We start from the raw sequence: 26,794 nt of genomic DNA on the forward strand, positions 1-26,794 counted from the left end.
CACAGCTTCGATGGTTCCCCGCTTCCCCCTCCTGAGGTGGCGAACGGTTTTCCAGAAGCACCTTGGTGCCGACCGAAAGTCCTTCTCCATGTCTTCTCCAAACTTCTCCCACACCCGCTGCTTTGCCTCTTTCACAGCAGAGGCTGCAGCCCTTCGGGCCCTTCGGTACCCTGCAACTGCCTCCGGAGTCCTCTGGGATAACATATCCCGGAAAGACTCCTTCTTCAGTCGGACGGCTTACCTGACCACCGGTGTCCACCATGGTGTTCGTGAGTTACCGCCCCTTGAGGCACCTAAGACCCTAAGACCACAGCTCCTCGCCACAGCTTCAGCAATGGAAACTTTGAACATTGTCCACTCGGGTTCAATGCCCCCAGCCTCCACAGGGATGCACGAAAAGCTCCGCCGGAGGTGTGAGTTGAAAGTCTGTCGTACAGGGCCTCCCTCCAGACGTTCCCAATTTACCCACACTAACCGTTTGGGCTTACCAGGTCTGTCCAGAGTCTTCCCCACCCCTGACCCAACTCACCACCAGATGGTGATCGGGTTGACAGCTCCGGCCCTCTTCACCCGAGTGTCCAAAACATACGGCCTCAGATCAGATGAAACGATTATAAAATAGATCATTGACCTTTGGCCTAGGGTGCTCTGGTACCAAGTACACTTATGAGCATCCCTATGTTCGAACATGGTGTTTGTTATAGACAATCCATGACTAGCACAGAAGTCCAACAACAATCAACCACTCTGGTTTAGATCAGGGAGGCCGTTCCTCCCAATCACGCCTCTCCATGTATTTTCCGTGAACCATCACCTTATTGTGGTGGAGAGGTTTGTGTGTCTCTGTGAACCTGAGGGCTGTGTTGTCTGGAGCTTTGTGCTCCTGGTAGGGTCTCCCACGGCAAAGTGGTCTCAGGTGAGGGGTCAGACAAAGAATGGTTAAAAAACCCTACGAATAAACGAGGTACAGATGGAGTGACCCTGCCCGGAGGAAGCCCGGGGCCCCCGTCTGGAGCCAGGCCCAGACGGCGGGCTCGTCGGCGAGCGCCTGGTGACCGGGTTTGCCACGGAGCCCGGCCGGGCACAGGCCAAAAAAGCTACGTGGCTCCCATCTCTCCAGCCCATGGGCCCACCACCTGTGGGAGGAACCGCTGCTACACGGGTGGCAGTGAAGGTCAGGGGCCTCGACGGACCAGACCCTGGCAGCAGACGCTGGCTCTGGGGACGTGGAACGTCACCTCTCTGTGGGGGAAGGAGCCGGAACTGGTGCGGGAGGTGGAGCGCTACCGGTTAGATCTGGTGGGGCTTACCTCTACACACAGTCTTGGTTCTGGAACCATACTCCTGGATAGGGGTTGGACTCTTTGTATAGTTGTGATGGCCAAATGAAGCTTCATGAAGCATTGTCTTTATTTTCCCGAGCCCACTAGATGGCACTCTTTGTTCAACAAAGAACATGAGAATACACTGAATTGCAATGCCTAAGGCCTTTCTCTTAAAACCAAGACCGCTATCTAGTGGGCTCAGAAAATAAAGAAAATGGTTCATTTGGCCATCACTATAGTATAGTATGTCAAAGAAAGTGATAAAAAGTCATAGTATATTGATAAAGTCATAGTTTAGTATGTTGGAAAAATTCATAAAAAAGTCATAGTATAGTATGTCAAAAAAAGTGATAAAAAGTCATAGTATAGTATAAAGTCAAAAAGTGATAAAAAGTCATAGTATAGTATGTCGGAAAAATTCATAAAAAAGTCATAGTATAGTATGTCGAAAAAATTCATAAAAAAAGTAATAGTATAGTATGTCGAAAAAAAGTCATAGTATAGTATGTCAATAAAAAATTATAAAAAAGTCATAGTATAGTATGTCGAAAAAATTCATAAAAAAGTCATAGTATAGCATGTCAAAAAAAGTTATAAAAAAGTCATATTATAGTACAGTACAGGCCAAAAGTTTGGACACACCTTTTCATTCAATGTGTTTCTATATTTTCATGACTATTTACATTTTAGATTCTCACTGAAGGCATCAAAACTATGAATGAACACATATGGAATTATGTACTTAATAAAAAAGTGTGAAATAACTGAAAACATCACCCTGGAATGAAGACAGGAAGAAAAGACTTTGTTCATGAAACAGCCACCCTTTGCTTTTTTTGATAACTCTGTAAACCCTTTGTGTTCTCTCAATGAGCTTCATGAGGTAGTCACCTGAAATGGTTTTACCTTCACAGGTCTGCTTTGTCTTTGGATTAATTAGTATTAATAAAAAACTTTTGGCCTGTACTGTATATATATATATATATATATATATATATATATATATATATATATATTAGTGCTGTCAAACGATTAAAATATTTAATCGCGATTAATCGCATTAATGTCATAGTTAACTCACGATTAATCGCAATTAATCTCACATTTCTATCTATTCTAAATGTGCCTTGATTTCTTTTTGTCCCATTATATTTTTTCATTTTAATGCTCTTATCAACATGGAAAAGTGGATCGGCTTGCTTTGTGCAAATGTTATTTTTTTTTTATTGAAAACAACATTGGCATATACGTAGTGTTCAATTTCACACTAACATTCTCACTTGGAACTAATAATCTGTCACATAATGTAACACTGTTACAGGGCTCCAGACTAACTGTTTTCACTAGGAGCACAGTGGCCTCCAACTGAAAATGTAGGGGCACAACCAGAAGATTTAGGGACACATACCGTAAATCAACATGCTAACCAAATATTCACATGTATACTAATTTCCACTGTATTACTAATAAATACTTTGATAATAGATGCAGAAATTACAATGTGCTCTTTCAAAGTCAGTGTCACTTTTGAAGATGCAACATATAAGGTAAACTGACAGCCCCATCGCTGTCATGACAGTAAAAATATATATATATATATATATATATATATATTTTGTTTATTATTGTATTTGTATAAAGTTTTATTTTCATTAATGTTTCATGTAAAGCACTTTGAATTGCCTTGTTTCTGAAAGGTGCTGTTATCTGTAAAGTTGCCTTGCCTTACAACCTCAGCCTGTCAGTCAGTCCCCAGGGTCAGAAACCACTGTGCCTGTCTGCTCGTCTCCGAGGAAGTGTAACATCAACAGCACCGTGACCGCGTTTGGCTCGCCATTAATATCATATCGCAGGAAAAGCTGTCTGGGTGAAGTTATGAAAAACTGTAACCACACTTGAAACCACTTCATCTGCATCGCCGTGACTGTGTGTGCGGCTGCAGCGTGTGTCTGTTTTGTTTCCGGTCTGTTATGACCACGCCAAAACCTGCCCTTCAATCACTACTATTGGCCAGGCGTCCAAGGTAACGTAACCCCATTGGTTCAGGTCCTGTCCCCTGACCAATCGGCTATCCTAACGACCCCCGTAGGGTGGGTCTTGGCGTCCTTTGCTTCCTAGCTAGATCCGAAAGAACATTAATCCTTCTTTAACTGTCTATGCGTTAATTGCGCGATAAAAAACTTGTAGGCGTTAAATGGGTTTGGATTAACGCCGTTAATAACGCGTTTAACTGACAGCACTAGTATCTACAGTGCCTTGCGAAAGTATTCGGCCCCCTTGAACTTTTTGACCTTTTGCCACATTTCAGGCTTCAAACATAAAGATATAAAACTGTAATTTTTTGTGAAGAATCAACAACAAGTGGGACACAATCATGAAGTGGAACGAAATTTATTGGATATTTCAAACCTTTTTAACAAATCAAAAAACTGAAAAATTGGGTGTGCAAAATTATTCAGCCCCCTTCAGTTAATACTTTGCAGCGCCACCTTTTGCTGCGATTACAGCTGTAAGTCGCTTGGGGTATGTCTCTATCAGTTTTGCACATCGAGAGACTGACATTTTTGCCCATTCCTCCTTACAAAACAGCTCAAGCTCAGTGAGGTTGGATGGAGAGCAGTTTTCAGCAGATGCCATCAGGACCAGTTTTCAGTTCTTTCCACAGATTCTCGATTGGATTCAGGTCTGGACTTTGACTTGGCCATTCTAATACCTGGATATGTTTATTTGTGAACCATTCCATTGTAGATTTTGCTTTATGTTTTGGATCATTGTCTTGTTGGAAGACAAATCTCCGTCCCAGTCTCAGGTCTTTTGCAGACTCCATCAGGTTTTCTTCCAGAATGGTCCTGTATTTGGCTCCATCCATCTTCCCATCAATTTTAACCATCTTCCCTGTCCCTGCTGAAGAAAAGCAGGACCAAACCATGATGCTGCCACCACCATGTTTGACAGTGGGGATGGTGTGTTCAGGGTGATGAGCTGTGTTGCTTTTACGCCAAAAAGTTCGATTTTGGTTTCATCTGACCAGAGCACCTTCTTCCACATGTTTGGTGTGTCTCCCAGGTGGCTTGTGGCAAACTTTAAACGATACTTTTTATGGATATCTTTAAGAAATGGCTTTCTTCTTGCCACTCTTCCATAAAGGCCAGATTTGTGCAGTATACGACTGATTGTTGTCCTATGGACAGAGTCTCCCACCTCAGCTGTAGATCTCTGCAGTTCATCCAGAGTGATCATGGGCCTCTTGGCTGCATCTCTGATCAGTCTTCTCATTGTATGAGCTGAAAGTTTAGAGGGACGGCCGGGTCTTCGTAGATTTGCAGTGGTCTGATACTCCTTCCATTTCAATATTATCGCTTGCACAGTGCTCCTTGGGATGTTTAAAACTTGGGAAATCTTTTTGTATCCAAATCCGGCTTTAAACTTCTCCACAACAGTATCTCGGACCTGCCTGGTGTGTTCCTTGTTCTTCATGATGCTCTCTGCGCTTTAAACGGACCTCTGAGACTATCACAGAGCAGGTGCATTTATACGGAGACTTGATTACACACAGCTGGATTCTATTTATCATCATTAGTCATTTAGGTCAACATTGGATCATTCAGAGATCCTCACTGAACTTCTGAGAGAGTTTGCTGCACTGAAAAGTAAAAGGGCTGAATAATTTTGCAGCCCCAATTTTTCAGTTTTTTTCTTTAAAAGTTTGAAATATCCAATAAATTTCGTTCCACTTCATTATTGTGTCCCACTTGTTGTTGATTCGTCACAAAAAATTACAGTTTTATATCTTTATGTTTGAAGCCTGAAATGTGGCAAAAGGTCGAAAAGTTCAAGGGGGCCGAATACTTTCGCAAGGCACTGTATATATAAGCCTGAAAATATTGTAAGCAAATTAATAACATAACTAATTACACTGGTCGGACTGTTCAGACTGAACACTTTTCAATACTCATCTGGATTGAAGCAGCAAACATTCAGTGTAAGAGTAAAAAAATGACAATATTATTTATAATACGTTTATTTGATTCACAGCTACTCCATATAGTGTTTTTGCCTTTAAGGGTTATCAACCTATTGGTAATTATTCTGCTGCTTGTACCTACGAACTGAAATCCATCTGAAACAAACTAAACTGGAATTAAATGAAGAAGAAGTCAGAAGATATTACAGTTGTGTAATGGCAAAATTAAAATTAAGCATGATTCTTTTATATTCCTATTTCTGTTTTAGTTTCGCTCTCGATGCTGAAAGTGAGTTTATCTCATTCTCACATGTTGACTCTGATTCTCACTAAACTACCGTGAGAAGATCGGAGCAGACTTTGTCATTTTTAAGTCCCAAAAAGGCCATCGCCGTCTAAACGAAAGGCACATCTGATAAAATATTTTGTCGTGTATACAGGGCCTAAGTTTCACTCAGGTGTTTGAGAGAGATAAGAACCAGTTATTGTTAAGGTCACTTTATATTTTACTCTGATTCTGTCAAGGGCTGAGTTAAATTATTGTCAACAATATAAACTTTCATTCATCTTAATGAAGAGATATTTCTATAATTTTTAGACATGTATTTTACCTAAAGGTGTCATATTATTCAAGTAATAGTATGAGTGACTCATGTGCCTCTCTGTGTGTATGTGCTCGTTGCAAAAGAAACTGTGTGCAGTCAATTGAGGAAGAGGTTCAAGGAATTTCCCTGATGGACAGAAAGTTAAGCTGAGTCATAAAACTGGTTTACACCTTCATGGCTTAAAGGTGCAGATAATCAGGAACACAGGAAAGGTCACGAAAAGGGGAAGAGGAAGAAAAGCACGCTGGCTTGCATACTGCAAAATGCACCTGGGTGCATGAGGACACATTTTAGGCATTCTGCATTTGACATTATATGTATTGGGATATACTATATCTTTCCCTGTCATACTAATGGTAGTATGGGCATTGCAACACACCCAGTCTCTCTCTCAAAGCGCTCCTCTTCCAGGAATGAAGCAGAACTTGATAACCCATCCATCCTCTTCTGCTCCACTCTGTGCACATATTTACTTGTTCCCTCCCCTTCAGAGCTACAGTTTGCAGATGGGTGTAACCAACTTACTGGGGGAAGTACAACAGCGTATCACATGCTGTTATTACATCAGAGCTCACTCAAGACAGTAAGACAGTCGTTGTCACTGAGCGAGAGGTGAAATGGCGCAGAAAGGAGTTCAGCTGGACCGGGAAACCTTCTCTTGTTCTATCTGTCTGGATCTAATGAAGGATCCGGTGACTATTAACTGTGGACACAGCTACTGCATGAACTGTATTAAAAGTCACTGGGATGAAGAGGATTGTAAGTACAGCTACAGCTGCCCTGAGTGCAGGAAGATGTTCACACCGAGGCCTGTCCTGCTGAAAAACACCATGTTGGCAGCTTTAGTGGAGGAGCTGAAGAAGACTGGACTCCAATCTGCTCCTGCTGATCACTGCTATGCTGGAGCTGAAGATGTGGCCTGTGATGTCTGCACCGGGAGAAAACTCAAAGCCATCAAGTCCTGTCTGCAATGTCTGGTCTCTTATTGTGAGAAACACCTTCAGCCTCATTACGATGTAGCTCAGTTAAAGAAACACAAGCTGGTGGAGCCGTCCAAGAAGCTCCAGGAGAACGTCTGCTCTCGTCATGATGAGGTAATGAAGATGTTCTGCCGTAATGATCAGCAGCTTATCTGTTATCTCTGCTCCGTGGACGAACATAAAGGCCACGACACAGTCTCAGCTGCAGCAGAAAGGACTGAGAGGCAGAAAAAGCTCGAGGTGAGTCGACAGACCATCCAGCAGAGAATCCAGGACAGAGAGAAAGATGTGAAGCTGCTTCGACAGCAGGCGGAGGCCATCGATCGCGCCGCCGATAAAGCAGTGGAGGACAGCGAGAAGATCTTCACCGAGCTGATCCGTCTCCTGGAGAAAAGAAGCTCTGATGTGAAGCAGCAGGTCAGATCCCAGCAGAAAAGGGAAGAGAGTCGAGTCAGAGAGCTTCAGGAGGAGCTGGAGCAGGAGATCACTGAGCTGAAGAGGGAAGATGCTGAGCTGAAGAAGCTCTCACACACAGAGGATCACAGCCAGTTTCTACACAACTACCCCTCACTGTCACCACTCAGCCAATCAGCATCCAGAATCCATATCCGTCCTCTTAGCTGCTTTGAGGACGTGACAGCGGCAGTGTCAGAAGTCAGAGATAAACTACAGGACGTCCTGAGAGAGAAGAGGACAAAAGTCTCACTGACAGGGACTGAAGTGGACGTTTTACTGCCACAACCAGAGCCCAAGACCAGAGCTGGATTCTTAAAATATTCACGTGAAATCACACTGGATCCAAATACAGCAAACACACGGCTGTTATTATCTGAGGGGAACAGGAAAGCAACAGTCATGAGACAACATCAGTCTTATTCTAGTCACCCAGACAGATTCACTGACTGGTGTCAGGTCCTGAGTAGAGAGAGTCTGACTGGACGTTGTTACTGGGAGGTGGAGAGGAGAGGAGGAGTTTATGTAGCAGTCGCATACAAGAATATCAGCAGAGAAGGGGGGTCGGATGAATGTGGATTTGGACGAAATGACAAATCTTGGATGTTAGATTGTTACAACAACAGTTATACATGTTGGTCCAACAATGTCCAAACTCCCGTCTCAGGTCCTGTGTCCTCCAGAGTAGGAGTGTACCTGGATCACAGTGCAGGTATTCTGTCCTTCTACAGCGTCTCTGAAACGATGACTCTCCTCCACAGAGTCCAGACCACATTCACTCAGCCCCTCTATGCTGGACTAATGCTTTATGGTTCTTATGGAGACTCTGCTGAGTTGTGTAAACTGAAATAGACAGAAGTCATTTAGGGGTTAAATTCTGTCATTCTGAGTCATTTAAAAAAAAAAGAAAAAAAAGAAAACTTCTCTAAATTGCAGCTTGTTAAATGAGAATATTTTCTGGTTCCTTCACTCTTCAAGGATTTTTTCTGCATTTGATGCTTTTTTTAAGTTTTTGACGCATTCAAGGCTTTTGTTGATGCTTTTTGATAAATTTTCAATGTTTTTTTTATCGTGGTTTTTATTGAAAGCTTTTTGACGCTCGCTTGCTACAACACACACACATGGACACATACACACACAATGACACACACACACACACCCTCTCACACACACACAAACTGCTTAGTTGTGTAAACTGAAATAGTGAGAAGTCATTTAAGGGTTAAATTCTGTGTTTTAACTCTTAAATAATATAATAATTATTTCGTCTCCATGTTTGTAGCTGAGAGCTGATTGTTGTGACTTTCTATTTTTTTGATGTTTTTCATGTTTACACGTTTGTTGCTTTTATTAAAGTTTTTTGTCACTTTCTTCGACATGTATTTGCTTTTCTAACCGTTTGTGTTTTTAGCGTGTTCATTAGCGCCCTGTCCCGCGTGACACGTTTACTAAACCCAACCCGTCAACATGCGTCCAGATACCACGCCACTTGGCGTTAGAAAGTGGGCGTGTATGTTTAGGTGAAGTCATGATGTCATGTTGTTAGTTTCTGTTCCACTGCATGGCTCTGAAGAGAGAAAGCACCAGACCTTCTTTATCCTGCACACTTTGTTCTCTTTGGGGACATTTTGTAAAGATATCTAGATTTACATTTATTTGTTTTGGTGGACCAAAATGTTGTTGTCATAATCATAATCAATAAGTCATTCTTCTCTTTTCCATAGCTGAGATTCTGGTTCTGTGTGGATGAAGTGAATGTGTTGATGAGATCATTGAACAAGAGTCTTTGAACAGACTTTACTGATGGGATGTGGGAACAAACTGAAGCTTTACCTGATGAATAAACTAACATGAACAAAGTCTTTTCTTCCTGTCTTCATTCCAGGGTTTTTATACAAAGCTGACGGAGAAAATGTGAAACTGATATGATAGTAGAACTGAGGCACTTTTCCTCCTGAAACACCACAAAGTACAGTGTTCATGTTTAGAGTCAGTCAGTCTCTGTCCTTTCAACTTTCCTCACTGAAACTACTCCGTCACAGAGAAATCAGCAGAGTTTTCTATCGATTGTTCACAACATTTAGTAGTGTGTGTTAGAGCATTTCAATCATAGATATAGAACAATAGATATGACATGTAATTCTGACTTGCCACTCCAGGATGGAAGCACTTGGTGGCCATCTTACCAGGGTTAAGTTTTAGAATTGCTTCCATTGGAATTAATGGGGAAAGAGGCTCATGTTGTCTTTATTATCCTAATATTTTTCTACCAATACATCAATAGTGTTTTAATTCAAAGTAATGACTGTAAGACAACTGTGCCTTTCTAGAAAGAATAAAAAAATAGAGATTGTACGGCGGCCCTGAAGTGCAAATCACGACAGCAAATAGGAAAACACGACAACAAATCACAAAACACAACGGCAAATATGAAAACACGACAACAAATCACAAAACACAACGGCAAATGTGAAAACACTTCAACAAATCATAAAGCACAACGGCAAATAAGAAAACAAAACGGCAAATATGAAAACACTTCAACAAATCATAAAGCACAACGGCAAATAGGAAAACAAAACGACAAATAGGAAAACACTTCAACAAATCGTGAAGCACAACGGCAAATAGGAAAACAAAACGACAAATAGGAAAACACTTCAACAAATCATGAAGCACAACGGCAAATAGGAAAACACTTCAACAAATCCAAAACACAACGACATTACTTCTACGAGGAAAGGTGGGGCCTATCTAGGAGGAGGGGGACCCTCCTGATTGGACAGACAGACTGTCTGTCTTTGGCCTCCAAATCACCCACAATCCTATGCGCGCGCGCGTTCCTCGTTAAAAAAACAATGGCGGACCTAAGCGGGGCATCGCTGATGGCACAAGTATCATTTAAATGTAAGTATATTTAGTGTTTGCAGTACATGTGTTATCACAGTTAATGTGTTACATCAATGTAAAGCTTAAAGCTTTTATGCTGGTACAAATTGCTGTTACAATTATGTAGATACACGAGCCCACGTTACGCTAACTGAACCTATCAACTAGCTAACATTTAGGCTGTTAGCTAGCTGGGTTGCTGTCTTTAAGCCATTTGTGTTCGTAAAGTTTAATGTCCGGGATTTGTTTCATCTGTTTTTATAAGCCGTTACTGTATATGCGATAACGTTAGCAGAGATTTAGAAATCGGTGTGTTTATCAGGTGTAGCTGCAGGATGGCTAGTGTTATTCGGGGCACAGGGAAAGTAAAAATAAATCGCTATTTTGTACCAGTAAAAAGGCTAAAAATATCACCAAACTTCAACGGTAGCATAATAGGGGTCCCTAGCTACATGTTAACAGAAGCATTGAGAACTTTTGTAAGTGTACAGACAGTTTATTGAACAAAGAGCTGCGCGGGAGCTCCGTTGAAAGGGCTACGATAGGCGAGTAGTCAATGCGCTAACCACGCGTCGTACTTTGGGGAACTGGTGGTGTACCTGGGACATTGTGAAGCTATGGCCAACGGACAGGAGTGTCTGTGTTGCATGGAGTGGGACCTGTTAGCGTCGCAACACCTAAGAGTGTTTTGTACAGTCTGAAGATGTTCCCTCTGATAAACAGGGCTGTACTTACCTACTAGCTACTACTGGTAGCTCACTCTTTCTCTCGTAGCCCTTTCATGGAGCTCCCGCAGCTCTTCGTTCAATAAACTGTCTGTACACTTACAAATGCTTCTGTTAACATGTAGGGACCCTTATTATGCTACCATTTAATGATATGAGCATTTTAATGGTACAAAATAGCGATTTGTTTTTACTTTCCCCTGTGCACCGAATACTAGCGTTGTAAGCTAATCAGCGGTCCGCTACTAGCTTTCAAGCTACAAACACATTCGGATTGAAAACATGTCCCACAGAACGACAGAGTGGGTACACATCTGTTAGTAACCCCTAGGTTCGTTTTTGCGCCGGAATTTTCCTTAAACTTCACTTGCAACGTTAAATGAAAGCTAAAATGTATGTGTAGTTTCCCATGTAACAAGTATAACGTTCCATTATAGCATTCATAACGGTAAATATCTTTTTCTTGTGTTTGCTGTCTTTTAACAGGGGACTAAGGAACAAACTGAGGCTGCCCTAGCATCACCAGAAGGGAGACATGAGGAGGAGAGGGAAAGCAAAAGACAAGCAGGGAGACAGAGGCTACTGGAACACTGGACGAAATGGTAAAAAAATCCAGTAACTAAAACGATGTTTGCTGTTCATAAATGTTGTTAAGAGCTAGCTAGCTACCAATCACCACTTACTGACATCTCAGCCGGTCTGTTAACAGTTGCTAGGCAACGTAACTAGCTAGCCAGCTAGTTCACCAACTTTTATGTATTTATAGTTAAAAAAAGAAGAGAAAAATACACTATCTACTCCTACTGAAGTGTGGAAAGTGATGGCAGCCTCCTGGGTCTCTTTGGTCCTTCTGGTAAAGCAGTTAGGTGCTGCACAGCTGACAACCATACTTTTTGCCATAGGTGACAATTGTAAACAGTACCCTAGTAAGATGGCGGACAGTTATGCCATAAGTTATGACGTCATGTCATATCTATTGTTCTATATCTATGATTTCAATAGTGTATGATCTATTCATGAATATCAGTCACATGACCTTTTACGTCATCACACTCTTTTCCAACTGACTGTCGCCATCTTGAGTACCTACCGGCTGGGCGGGGCCGTGGGCGGAGTGAGTACCAACCGTAACAACTGACAAGCTTGCTACAATTTACAGCTCGATACGGATACAGTGTAGCTAAATGGCTAAAAGCGGCAACATTTCGCACCTCGACTGCCATGAAAAGCGTTACTTTCATAAAATATCCTCGTTGGGATGTGATCCCTACTCGATACCTGATACGTTCCTCCAGCCTCTGTCCGCTGCTACCGAACTACCAATCCTGGCATTCAATGACATATATATTTACCTTATACATAATCCGTGCCGTCTACACTGGTGAAAGCCTCAAAGCGTACAAGAGTACCGAGGCATGTCCGGTACTTTGTTCGGGCTGGGTCCTTGACTCGGAAGTATGGCACCTTCACAACAAGAAGATGTTTCTCGTGAAAGGAAAGGTAAGTGTTCTTTTAACCCAACTTTGTAAACAGCTGTTAGCAGCGAGCATAACAACTCGGCTATCGACTAACTTCTAGCTGCTCTGTAGTGTGTCAGCTCAAGGGGTAGCTAAATCATCTGGTCATGGTTTCGAAACAAACTACAAGAACGAGATGAAAAGCGTGTTTTCATGTTCTGGGGAGGAAATAACAGGCATTGTCTTTTTTGAATAGCTCTCTCATAATTCAATTCAGGGTTGCTTTAACAAGTGTTTTACTGTAACAATTAGACAGCATTAAGGGCAACAGCAACTGAAATACACTCTCTCTCTCTTTCTTCTCTCCACTCCCCTTAGTACACTATAAAAAAAACGGTTGTGTGTGTGTAACATGGCACTGTGTTGTAAATGCATTGATTGACAACTGAGTTGATTTTACTAGACTAATTGGTCTGCTGTCTTCTCTTAAAGGTGAACCACTCTCAGGCCGTCAACAGCTGACCCCACAACCATGGATGCGTAGTCCATGATGATGGGACATATTTTAATGGCCCACTGCACCTGCAACCACCGGGATTGGGTGAAGCATGCTCGCATGCAGCTGCTCTCTGTGCTGTCTTAGGGCGGGTAAATCTTAAAGATGGACTGTCCAGTACAGAGATGCCCTGTGCCTGGGTTCTTCCGGGAGAAAACTGGCAAGGTGCAGTACAGAAGAAATCTGCAACATCTCATTCATGAAGAAGAAGACCGTAACATACTCCCCACTACCCAGCATTCCTGTCCCTACAAGAGAGGAGTTTATGGACTTCTACAAAAAGCTGTATAAATGTGTTGATGTTCAGGAAGAAATAGTAAGGGGACTGCTATCTTGTCTGTGATCGAGGGCCACTCTCACAGATACAAACCAAAGACCCTTCAACTGAATTTGCCAGAACCACTTTCTAAATTATATTCAAAGGCAAAGTTGCATAATGATTTGTCGTCCTTACTAGTAGAGATTGAAAGCATCTTTGACAATCTTCAGATAACCGAGCAACAGGTATTGTACCACCAAAAGTCTTTTATTTTTAATGTTTACATTAATAGCTTTATTATGTTGAAATAGAATTACATTTTTCACTTTCAGTCCTTATCAGTAGAAGAGGCAACCAGAGCACAGTCTGCCAGTAAAGGTTTGGTTTGAGCAAAGAGCAGGCAGAGTAACAGCGTCAGTCTTCCACCGAAGCAGGCAGGTCAGCAGTGCTGCATCCTTGATTAAGAGGATTTGCTATCCCCGGTCCTGTCAGGTGTCTACAGGGGCAGTGAGGGTAACGATAGAAATGTACAAGGGGGGCTACATATCAAAGTATGCTGCCAGGGCTGGTTTTCATTCTATTTGTCATAGCCATATTTCAGAGGAACAATGATGTCCTTACAATCCCCTTAAGGACTTAAATGATACAAGCTGAGAATATGATCCCAATCCTAAATATATACGTTTCCATGTTTCTCAAAAGAGACTGCCATTACATGTACATAATGGTGTGTGTCACTCATAGAGAATAATGAATACATTATTCTGGATTTGCAGTGCATACTATATTGCTAATGTATTAAAGTATAAATTATTCTTTATTTTTCTAGATGGGGACATGTGGGTGAGCTAACAGCAAGGACACAGTCACATCACAGCATTGCAAGATCATCACATTGATTTTCAAGTGCAGACAACAGGCCTAATCATCAACAAATCACTGCCATGGATCGGTGCATCGTCCCCGGATGGAACTATTACCTGTGCTTGCCACGGTAGAGGTGTGACTGAGATAAAATGCCCTTTTACTCTTAAAGATCAGTCTATTGTCAACAGCTGCAATGCTGACACAAACTTGGTTCTAATGGCAAAGGACAATGTGATGGCGCTAAAGCCGAATCACAAATATATGGCACAAGTCCAAGTACAAATCGCATTGCTGAGGTCCAGTATGGTGACTTTGTAGTGTGGAGTCCCACTGAAATGTTTATTCAGCGCATTCAGTTTGATGAAGTGTTCTTCAATGGGTACATACAGTGAGAGAGAAAATGTATTAAAACTAGGATTTTGCCAGAACTTCTTGGGAAATATTACACACCACGTCCAGTGGTTTCCCCAACCTCAAGGCAACAGCCCCAGTCAGGGTGCTATTGTGGTGAACCAGCTGGAAAGCCAGAGAATGTAGTAATCTGTGCATCTAAACAGTGCAAAAGGGGGCTCTTCCACAGGTCTTGCTTGCGTTTGACTAGAGTTCCAAAAGTGTGGAAATGTTATGAATGCAGGAAAATCCAGAATAAATGAAACACTGTATTAGGTAAGATTCCCCGTTGTGTTGGCTATACACACACACACACACACTCACACAAACACACACACACACTAGTATACGGTAGACTGTTACTCCTAGAGCGGCGGGGTCTTCAACATTTTTAAGCCAAGGACCCTTAACCCGAAAGAGACGGGGACCCTCTACTACATATATTTTATAAAATTGAGTTGCATATTAAACTGGGCCTACAGTAAGGTGTAGAGCAGCCTAAAAGCCTTTATACCTACCTTTTTGGTACATAGAATACTAAACTATTAAAATATCCTACTAATTCTTGGTATGATTTTTATAATTCATGTTTTAATGTTAAACATACATGTGGCACAGTGAATCCTTAGGATGAACTGTATCTGTGGATCTTAGAGGCTACCTTACTTTGGGCCAGTAAGCCTATAATCAGTGTTTTTTTCACACTTTCAAAAATTAACAATAATTTTGACCCCGTTGAAGATCTCTGATCTAGAGAATAAGACTTTATGCTTCAGATTGTATTAGTTTATTCCTTGTAGTCTTGACGGCCCCGCATACGCTACATGCCACCTACACAGTATACTGTTACACTGTAGACCGTTATCAAGTTTTCTGTGCATGATTCTCTGTATTTGTTGTTTTTGCTTTCTTTGATTTGTATATAGTTATTTTGGTGGGGAGGTTGCCTTTCAGCTGGTTTTGGGGTGTGCAAACTAGATTTGAGTGCCCTGTCTAGTTGTCTGGCAAATTGTAAATACTATTTATACTATTACTACATATACCATTTATATCTTGAAAATATATCCTATTTATCCAATTCCATATCCTGCTAAATTAATTAATAAGCAATGAGTTTTACTAGTCTTGTTCTTCTGTTTTGAAGAAGTTTGACATTGAAATAAATAAAATATTTGTACTGTATTAACAGTTCCCTGTGGGTCTTATTAATGTCACATAAAAGACATAATAGACTAATGAATGACATGAAATGAAATGAATGTATTGACATAAATTTTTTCACTCCTTTGGAACAACAGGGGGCAAACAGGTTACAGAGGGCACAGCCACACTTTCACCATCTTGTCCAGAGGTGTGAGTCCATCTGGGGTTGAGTAGCACAGAGTTATTGGTATTTTTTCTTGCAAAATGGTGTATTTATTCCGTTGAGGCCTATAACTCTCTCCACATGGATGCGCACTGCTGCCAGTCCCCGCGATGACTCAACTTCAGCTGGGTGAAGCTGCTGTTTTCCTTTAGTAAATGCCGGTATCTTGGAGTCGAGCATTAACAAGACCCAAAGACTCTGCCACATTAAACCCCCGGTTGCGGGAACAACATCTCCAGGGGACAATAAGTCAAGAAATCCACTGTGCTCAGTCACATGCTTGTCACTTGTCCTCCCGCCCAACCTTCGAAACAAAGCTGATCACTCCTTGTGGAGTTATGGAGATGAGGTATTTAACTGTGTTATGATGCTTATACTGAGGAACGTTTGTGCTCTTGCTCTCATTTCCTTTGGTCTTCGATAAAAATTTCAAAGCAATCAATAATACTGGTACAATTTTTCAAAGCCGTTTCTATAACATATTGGGAGACTACAAAGGATCTGATCTCTGCTTGGCCACCTTTATGATATTACACAGCCTGATATTCATTACATTCAGTGTGTTGTTGAAAACCCGACCAGCAGTTGACGTGGATACATGAAATACATGAGCTAAAAAGAAAAGTGGCAAGTTCATTCTCAGAGCATTAATGTCAAAAGAAACTGCTGAAAAGGGGACAAACTGGATTTCAACTTTAGGAATGATGAGATAAAAGAGAAAACAGCAATTAGTTTTACATATGAAGGAAGGCCAGTTAATTTATGTACTTTATCATCTTTGTCCTTCAAACTTTCTTGGTCGAAAGACAATGACTTTACATGACCCTTGAGCTTCCAAATTTCTGTCTGTAATCTTACACTCCTCATTTAATTGTTTCATTGTGGCTTCACAAGAGGCATTTCCACAGGAACCTAGAGATAACCCTACACCACTGCTTGTCTCCATTCCAGGCTCCTCTCTGTCAATCTCCTGTCCCTCTTCTCCATCCAACTCATGTCCGTCTTCTCCACCCAACCCCTCTTCATCTCCCCCGTCAATTTCCTGTCCTATTCCTTCTTCACTAACTCATGTCTATCTTCTCTGTCAAACTCTTGCCTGTCATCTTTGTCCATCTCCCTCCCTCTTCTTCTTTTCCAGTCTCTTGTCTGTCCAAACTAACTGCTCTTTTTCTCTTCAGTTCTTGAGTTTGTTTGAATCTTGTCATTTGATTAATCCTCTTCCTCTTGTTGGGGAGCTGAGGTGCAGAATATTGTTGGGACAAAGTCAGGGTTCAGAGGGTTCTGGCTCTTCACACCTAGTGAGACAAATAATTCACAGTATAATTTAGATTATGAATAACTATCTCTAAACGTCAACAACGTGGAAGAAAGCTACAATGTCAGTGAAATAAACAATAGTAGCTAGTATGTGAAGTTAATAAGGACTGAAGAACTCATATGTGCTATGCTTTGCAAACGGGCGTGACTCCAACAAATGCTCCAGGCTGCTAATGTTATGGTGTAAACAGATTAGCCAACCAGTTGGTAATGTCACCAGTCGTAGGACACACACACACACACACACACACACACACACACACACAAAAAAAAAAAAACACGTTTCCAGACTACAATCTTAAACTGGTTCTAAGCTCGAACAAATAGGCTATCCTCAGTTTATGACTGATGTGATGTCTCTACCAGATATTGTAACAAGTTTGTATTAAAGGATAAACTGACCTTTGACGCTAAACTCATGCTGTTAGACAGTATATGAAACAATTCACCCTGACTGCTTAATACTGTTTGGAAAGATTCATATGTTATTATCTTTAGGTTGGCGGTTAGCGACCGTTAGCCATCCATCCATCCATCTTCGTCCGCTTATCCGGTGTCGGGTCGCGGGGGGAGCAGCTCCAGCAGGGGACCCCAAACTTCCCTTTCCCGAGCAACATTAACCAGCTCCGACTGGGGGATCCCGAGGCGTTCCCAGGCCAGGTTGGAGATATAATCCCTCCACCTAGTCCTGGGTCTTCCCGAGGCCTCCTCCCAGCTGGGCCGTGCCTGCACCTCCCTAGGGAGGGAAAGGGCGGCATCCTCACCAGATGCCCGAACCACCTCAACTGGCTCCTTTCGACGCAAAGGGAGCAGCGGCTCTCCGAGCTCCTCCCGGATGACTGAGCTTCTTACCCCTATCTCTAAGGGAGACCCAGCCACCCTCCTGAGGAAACCCATTTCGGCCGCTTGCACCCTGGATCTCGTTCTTTCGGTCATGACCCGCCTTCATGACCATAGGTGAGGTAGGAACGAAAACTGACCGGTAGATCGAGAGCTTTGCCTTCTGGCACATCTCTCTTTTTGTTACAACGGTGCGATAGATTGAATGTAATACCGGCACCCACTCGCGCCGATCTCCGACCAATCTCCCGCTCCATTGTTCCCTCACTCACGAACAAAACCCCAAGGTACTTGACGGCTCCTTCACTTGGGGTAAGGACTCATTCCCTACCTGGAAAAGGCACTCCATCGGTTTCCTGCTGAGAACCATGCCTCAGATTTAGAGGTGCTGATCCTCATCCCAGCCGCTCACACTTCGGCTGCAAACCGATCCAGTGAGTGCTGAAGGTCACAGGGCGATGATGCCATCAGGACCACGCCATCTGCAAAGAGCAGCTTGAGATCCCCAGCCCACCGAACTGCAACCCCCCCACCCACCCGACTACGCCTTAATATCCTGTCCATAAATATTACAAACAGGATTGGTGACAAAGCGCAGCCCTGGCGGAGGCCAACCTCTCTACCTGAAGCGAGTCCGACTTACTGCCGAGAAACGACACAGCTCTCACTTTGGTGCGTTTACAGGGATTGGATGGCCCTGAGAAGACTCACCCCTCAACTCCCCACAGCACCTCCCACAGTATCTCCCGGGGGACCAGGTCATAAGCCTTCTCCAGATCCACAAAACACATGTAGACGGTGGGTACTCCCCAGGCCCCCTCCAGGATCCTTACGAGAAGAAAGCTGGTCCGTTGTTCCACGACCAGGGCCGGAATCTGCATTGTTCCTCTTCAACCCGAGGGTTCGACTATCGGCCGAACCCTCCTTTCCAGCACGTTTGAGTAGGCTTTACCAGGGAGGCTGAGAAGTGTGATACCCCTGTAATTGGCACACACCCTCCGGCCCCCTCCCCCTTTTAAAAAGGGGAACCACCACCCCGGTCTGCCACTCCTTTGGCACTGTCCCAGACTTCCACGCAATGTTGAAGAGACGTGTCAACCAGGACAGCCCCTCCACACCCAGAGCCTTGAGCATTTCTGGACCGGATCTCATCAATCCCCGGGGCTTTGCCACTGTGGAGTTGTTTGACTACATCAGTGACTTCCGCCTGGGAAATTGACGTCCCCATCATCCTCCAGCTCTGCCTCTAACATACAGGGCGTATTAGTCGGATTCAGGGGTTCCTCAAAGGTGCTCCTTCCACCGCCCTAGCCACCTCCTCAGTTGAGGTCAACAGTGTCCCCTCCTTACTGTACACAGCCGATGGTTCCCCCCCCCTCCTGAGGTGGGAGCGAACGGTTTTCCAGAAGCACTTGGTGCTGACCTAAAGTCCCTTCTCCATGTCTTCTCCAAACTTCTCCCACGCCGCTGCTTTGCCTCTTTCACAGCAGAAGAGAGCGGGGGCGGCGCCGCGCAGCCCTTCGGCCTACCCTGCAACTGCCCTCCGAGGTCCTCTGGGATAACATATCCCGGAAAGACTCCTTCTTCAGTCGGACGGCTTACCTGACCACCGGTGTCCACCATGGTGTTCGTGAGTTACCGCCCCTTGAGGCACCTAAGACCCTAAGACCACAGCTCCTCGCCACAGCTTCAGCAATGGAAACTTTGAACATTGTCCACTCGGGTTCAATGCCCCCAGCCTCCACAGGGATGCACGAAAAGCTCCGCCGGAGGTGTGATTTGAAAGTCTGTCGTACAGGGGCCTCCTCCAGACGTTCCCAATTTACCCACACTACCCGTTTGGGCTTACCAGGTCTGTCCAGAGTCTTCCCCCACCCCCTGACCCAACTCACCACCAGATGGTGATCGGTTGACAGCTCCGCCCCTCTCTTCACCCGAGTGTCCAAAACATACGGCCTCAGATCAGATGAAACGATTATAAAATAGATCATTGACCTTTGGCCTAGGGTGCTCTGGTACCAAGTACACTTATGAGCATCCCTATGTTCGAACATGGTGTTTGTTATAGACAATCCATGACTAGCACAGAAGTCCAACAACAAACAACCACTCTGGTTTAGATCAGGGAGGCCGTTCCTCCCAATCACGCCTCTCCAGGTATTTTCCGTGAACCATCAGCTTATCGTGGTGGAGAGGTTTGTGTGTCTCTGTGAACCTGATGGCTGTGTTGTCTGGAGCTTTGTGCTCCTGGTAGGGTCTCCCACGGCAAAGTGTTCTCAGGTGAGGGGCCAGACAATGAATGGTTCAAAAACCCTATGAATAAACGAGGTAGAGATGGAGTGATCCTGCCCGGAGGAAGCCCGGGGCCCCTGTCTGGAGCCAGGCCCAGATGGCGGGCTCGTCGGCAAGCGCCTGGTGGCCGGGTTTGCCACGGAGCCCGGCCGGGAACAACCCGAAAAAGCTACGTGGCTCCCATCTCTTCAGCCCATGGGCCCACCACCTGTGGGAGGAACCGCTGCTACACGGGTGGCAGTGAAGGTCAGGGGCCTCGACGGACCAGACCCTGGCAGCAGACGCTGGCTCTGGGGACGTGGAACGTCACCTCTCTGTGGGGGAAGGAGCCGGAACTGGTGCGGGAGGTGGAGCGCTACCGGTTAGATCTGGTGGGGCTTACCTCTACGCACTGTCTCGGTTCTGGAACCATACTCCTGGATAGGGGTTGGACTCTTTGTATAGTTGTGATGGCCAAATGAAGCTTCATGAAGCATTGTCTTTATTTTCCGAGCCCACTAGATGGCGCTCTCTGTTAAACAACGAACATGAGAATACACTGAATTGCAATGCCCAAGGCCTTTCTCTTAAAACCAAGACCGCCATCTAGTGGGCTCAGGAAATAAGGAAAATGGTTCACGAAGCTTCATTTGGCCATCACTATAGTATAGTATGTCGAAGAAAGTGATAAAAAAGTCATAGTATATTGATAAAGTCATAGTATAGTATGTTGGAAAAATTCATAAAAAAGTCATAGTATAGTATGTCGAAAAAATTCATAAAAAAAGTCATAGTATAGCATGTCAAAAAGAATTATGAAAAAGTCATAGTATAGTATGTCGAAAAAAGTCATAAAAAAGTCATAGTATAGTATGTCGAAAAAATTCATAAAAAAGTCATAGTATAGTATGTCAAAATAAAGTCATAGTATAGTATGTCAAAAAGAATTATGAAAAAGTCATAGTATAGTATGTCGAAAAAATTCATTTAATATATTAATATTAATATATTAAATATTTAATCGCGATTAATCGCATTAATGTCATAGTTAACTCACGATTAATCGCAATTGATCTCACATTTCTATCTATTCTAAATGTCCCTTGATTTCTTTTTGTCCCATTATATTTTTTAATTTTAATGCTCTTATCAACATGGAAAAGTTTGTCGGCTTGCTTTGTGCAAATGTTTTTTCTTTTATTGAAAACAACATTGGCATATACGTAGTGTTCAATTTCACACTAACATTCTCACTTGGAACTAATAATCTGTCACATAATGTAACACTGTTACAGGGCTCCAGACTAACTGTTTTCACTAGGAGCACAGTGGCCTCCAACTGAAAATTTTAGGGGCACAACAACATCAACAGCACCGTGACCGCTTTCGGCTCGCCATTAATATCATATCGCAGCAAACGCTGTCTGGGTGAAGTTATGAAAAGCAACCGCAAACTTACCTCTTAATCAGCTCATCGCCGGTGACTTCAACAAAACTGCAGACCATTCGGTCGCCGTCTGGAGCCTATGTTACCTCCATTTTCCATTGCGGAGGCGTAGCGCAGGTGGTCGTCATAGCGACTATGGTTTTCCCGACTCATTTCCTGGTTCTCGTTCTCCATAACGTAAAAAATCAAGGAGAGGGTTAACTTTCCCTGCTGCAGGTTTCCCACCGTGGTCAGAAAGAACAGGGGAGACACTTTGTTTCTCTCCCTGACTGTTAGAGTCGCTCTCGGAAGCTAATCCGCTGCTGACGATCCTACTAGCTAGCTACACGGCTGCCGCGACAGCCGGTAGCGGCAAAGGGCGGGTGTGTGTCTGTTTTGTTTCCGGTCTGCTATGGCCACGCCAAGACCCGCCCTTCAATCACTACTATTGGCCAGGCGTCCAAGGTAACGTAACCCCATTGGTTCAGGTCCTATCCCCTGACCAAGCGGCTATCCTAATGACCCCCGTAGGGTGGGTCTTGGCGTCCTTTGCTTCCTAGCTGGATCCGAAAGAAGATTAATCCTTCTTTAACTGACTATGACATAATATTATTTATAATACGTTTATTTGATTCACAGCTGCTCCATATAGTGTTTTTGCCTTTAAAGGTTATCAACCTATTGGTAATTATTCTGCTGCTTGTACCTACAAACTGAAATCCATCTGAAACAAACTAAACTGGAATTAAATAAAGAAGAAGTCAGAAGATATTACAGTTGTGTAATGGCAAAATTACATTTAAGCATGATTCTTTTATATTCCTATTTCTGTTTTAGTTTCGCTCACGATGCTGAAAGTGACTTTATCTCATTCTCACATGTTGACTCTGATTCTCACTAAACTACCGTGAGCAGATCGGAGCAGACTTTTTCATTTTTAAGTCCCAAAAACGCCATCGCCGTCTAAACGAAAGGCACATCTGATAAAATATTTTGTCGTTTTCACTTGCGAGCGTTGCCGTGTAAACAGGGCCTAAGTTTCACTCAGGTGTTTGAGAGAGATAAGAACCAGTTATTGTTAAGGTCACTTTATATTTTACTCTGATTCTGTCAAGGGCTGAGTTTAATTATTGTCAACAATATTAACTTTTATTCATCTTAATGAAGAGATATTTCTATTATTTTTAGACATGTATTTTACCTAAAGGTGTCATATTATTCAAGTAATAGTATGAGTGACTCATGTGCCTCTCTGTGTGTATGTGCTCGTTGCAAAAGAAGCTGTGTGCAGTCAATTGAGGAAGAGGTTCAAGGAATGTCCCTGATGGACAGAAAGTTAAGCTGAGTCATAAAACTGGTTTACACCTTCATGGCTTAAAGGTGCAGATAATCAGGAACACAGGAAAGGTGACAAAATGGGGAAGAGGAAGAAAAGCACGCTGGCTTGCATACTGCAAAATGCAACAGGGTGCATCAGGACACATTTTAGCATTTGACATTATATGTATTGGGATATACTATATCTTTCCCTGTCATACTAATGGTAGTATGGGCATTGCAACACACCCAGTCTCTCTCTCAAAGCGCTCCTCTTCCAGGAATGAAGCAGAACTTGATAACCCCTCCCTCCTCTTCTGCTCCACTCTGTGCACATATTTCCTTGTTCCCTCCCCTTCAGAGCTACAGTTTGCAGATGGGTGTAACCAACTTACTGGGGGAAGTACAACAGCGTATCACATGCTGTTATTACATCAGAGCTCACTCAAGACAGTAAGACAGTCGTTGTCACTGAGCGAGAGGTGAAATGGCGCAGAAAGGAGTTCAGCTGGACCGGGAAACCTTCTCTTGTTCTATCTGTCTGGATCTACTGAATGATCCGGTGACTATTAATTGTGGACACAGCTACTGCATGGACTGTATTAAAAGTCACTGGGATGAAGAGCATTGTAAGTACAGCTACAGCTGCCCTGAGTGCAGGAAGATGTTCACACCGAGGCCTGTCCTGCTGAAAAACACCATGTTGGCAGCTTTAGTGGAGGAGCTGAAGAAGACTGGACTCCAATCTGCTCCTGCTGATCACTGCTATGCTGGAGCTGAAGATGTGGCCTGTGATGTCTGCACCGGGAGAAAACTCAAAGCCATGAAGTCCTGTCTGCAATGTCTGGTCTCTTATTGTGAGAAACACCTTCAGCCTCATTACGATGTAGCTCAGTTAAAGAAACACAAGCTGGTGGAGCCGTCCAAGAAGCTCCAGGAGAACATCTGCTCTCGTCATGATGAGGTGATGAAGATGTTCTGTCGTACTGATCAGCAGCTTATCTGTTATCTCTGCTCCGTGGACGAACATAAAGGCCACGACACAGTCTCAGCTGCAGCAGAAAGGACTGAGAGGCAGAAAAGCTCGAGGTGAGTCGACCAAGACCATCCAGCAGAGAATCCAGGACAGAGAGAAAGATGTGAAGCTGCTTCAACAGCAGGCAGAGCCGCTCGACGCACGCCGATAAAGCAGTGGAGGACAGCGAGAGAGATCTTCACCGAGCTGATCGGTCTCCTGGAGAAAGAAGAGCTCTGATGTGAGCAGCAGGTCAGATCCCAGCAGAAAAGGGAAGAGAGTCGAGTCAAAGAGCTTCAGGAGAAACTGGAGCAGGAGATCACTGAGCTGAAGAGGGAAGACGCTGAGCTGAAGAAGCTCTCACACACAAAGGATCACAGCCAGTTTCTACACAACTACCCCTCACTGTCACCACTCAGCCAATCAGCATCCAGCATCCATATCCGTCCTCTGAGCTGCTTTGAGGACGGACAGGCCGGCTGGTGTAAGAGTCAGAGATAAATAAACAGGATCCTGATCCTGACGAGAAGAGGACAAACGTCTCACTGACAGGGACTGAAGTGGACGTTTTACTGCTACAACCAGAGCCCAAGACCAGAGCTGGATTCTTAAAATATTCACGTGAAATCACACTGGATCCAAACACAGCATACACAGAGCTGTTATTATCTGAGGGGAACAGGAAAGCAATAGTCATGAGACAACAACAGTCTTATTCTAGTCACCCAGACAGATTCACTGACTGGTCTCAGGTCCTGAGTAGAGAGAGTCTGACTGGACGTTGTTACTGGGAGGTGGAGTGGAGAGGAGGAGTTTCTGTAGCAGTCGCATACAAGAATATCAGCAGAGCAGGGGGGTCGGAGGAATGTAGATTTGGACGAAATGACAAATCTTGGGCGTTAGATTGTATCAACAACAAATATACATTTTGGTCCAACAAAGTCCAAACTCCCGTCTCAGGTCCTGAGTCCTCCAGAGTAGGAGTGTACCTGGATCACAGTGCAGGTATTCTGTCCTTCTACAGCGTCTCTGAAACCATGACTCTCCTCCACAGAGTCCAGACCACATTCACTCAGCCCCTCTATGCTGGACTAAGGTTTGATTGGTTTTATGTTTATTATGGAGACTCTGCTGAGTTGTGTAATCTGAAATAGACAGAAGTCATTTAAGGGTTAAATTCTGTCATTCTGAGTCATTGTTTTTATTTAAAAAAAGGAAAACTTCTCTAAATTGCAGCTTGTTAAATGAGAATATTTTCTGGTTCCTTCACTCCTCGAGGCTTTTTTCTGCATTTTGATGCTTTTTTAATTTTTTGACTCATTCAAGACTTTTGTTGATGATTTTTGATACATTTTCAATGTTTATTTTACGGTGGTTTTTATTGAAAGCTTTTTGTTACTCGCTTGCTACAACAAACACACACACACACACACACACACACACGGACACACACTCACACACACACACACACGAACGGACACACACATAAACACACTCTCTCACACACACACACACACGTGTATACACACACACACACACACACATACACACACACAATGGCACAAACACACACTCGGACACACACTCACGGGCACACACACACAAACACTCTCTCCCACACACACACACAAACTGCTGAGTTGTTTAAACTGAAATAGTCAGAAATGATCAAAGGGTTAAATTCTTTGTTTTAACTCTTAAATAACATAATAATTATTTAGTCTCCATGATTGTAGCTGAGAGCTGATTGTTGTCTTTTTTCATGAATTTACACGTTTTTTTGCTTTTTTTACTTTTATCAAAAAATGTTGTCACTTTCTTTGCTTTTCTTAACGTGTTCTTAACTTGTATTGAAATTTTAGAAGTGATGAGATGATTTCTGTGTGTTGATGAAAACCATTCGGGGAGCCCCAGAAGCTCTCAATGTGCTCAGTTGAGATCTCTTATGTTACCTTTGATTGTTGAAACAAGGACGATATGTTAAAAAAGATCTTTACCGAGATGATCTGGAGATATTAGCTGTTTGTTATTCATGTATTTCTCCACGTTATCTATCTGCGGGACAGGAAAATGTCTGTTAAATAGCGGTGTCTTGTAATCCCATGTGGGACGAGCCAAAGGTTTGGCGTGACACAGAAATCATATCAACCTAAAATTGTATTTAGTTTCTCTTCCACTGCATGGCTCTGAAGAGAGAAAGCACCAGACCTCCTTTATCCTGCACACTTTGTTCTCTTTGGGGACATTTTTAACCATTTTTCGTTATTCTGAGTCAAACTTTTCAACGAATAACCTTTTATCAACGTTTTTGTCGTCTTTTTCGACACTTTTGTGGCTTTTGCCCCAGATGATTTTGTCACTTTTTTCAACGTTTGTCGACTTTTTCTGAGCCATTTGAATTTTTTGTGGTTTTTTTTCCCAAATTGTTAAAGCTTTTTTTTTTTACAATTGTCACTTTTTTTTAACATTTGTCACTTTTTTTTAACGTTTTATCAATTGTTTTTTCTTCAGATGCTGTAAAATTGACTAAAACACCTACATTTAATGAAAGTAGTGAACTGATTCATTGAACTTGTTAAGAGCGTTGTATGGAACCATCCACGTCATTTTTTTGGATAATTCGGTTGAAAGAAACCCAAATTTCTAATAAAGAAACTTTGTTGGCAATGCTTCAGAGTTGACTCGAGGATAACAGGAGGTTTAAAGAAATCTAAATCTATGTGTTTGTTTTGGCGGACTAAAAATGTTGTTGTCATAATCAATAAGTCAATC

General features: G+C 43.1%; 2 protein-coding genes across 2 annotated transcripts in view; both read left to right on the forward strand.

Annotated features, from left to right (window-relative positions):
• mindy1 (MINDY lysine 48 deubiquitinase 1) overlaps positions 1-26,794 on the forward strand; it is a 65,489-nt gene that overhangs the window by 18,124 nt on the left and 20,571 nt on the right.
• Positions 6,473-25,479, forward strand: LOC120571398 (tripartite motif-containing protein 16-like). Its single transcript, XM_039820331.1, has 2 exons — positions 6,473-8,224; positions 25,223-25,479. Exon 1 carries the CDS (start codon positions 6,512-6,514, stop codon positions 8,177-8,179), a length of 1,668 nt encoding a protein of 555 aa, XP_039676265.1. The 5' UTR covers positions 6,473-6,511; the 3' UTR covers positions 8,180-8,224; positions 25,223-25,479.

The sequence above is a fragment of the Perca fluviatilis genome, chromosome 13 (genome assembly GCF_010015445.1).
Source record: "Perca fluviatilis chromosome 13, GENO_Pfluv_1.0, whole genome shotgun sequence".
Lineage (NCBI taxonomy): Eukaryota > Metazoa > Chordata > Actinopteri > Perciformes > Percidae > Perca > Perca fluviatilis.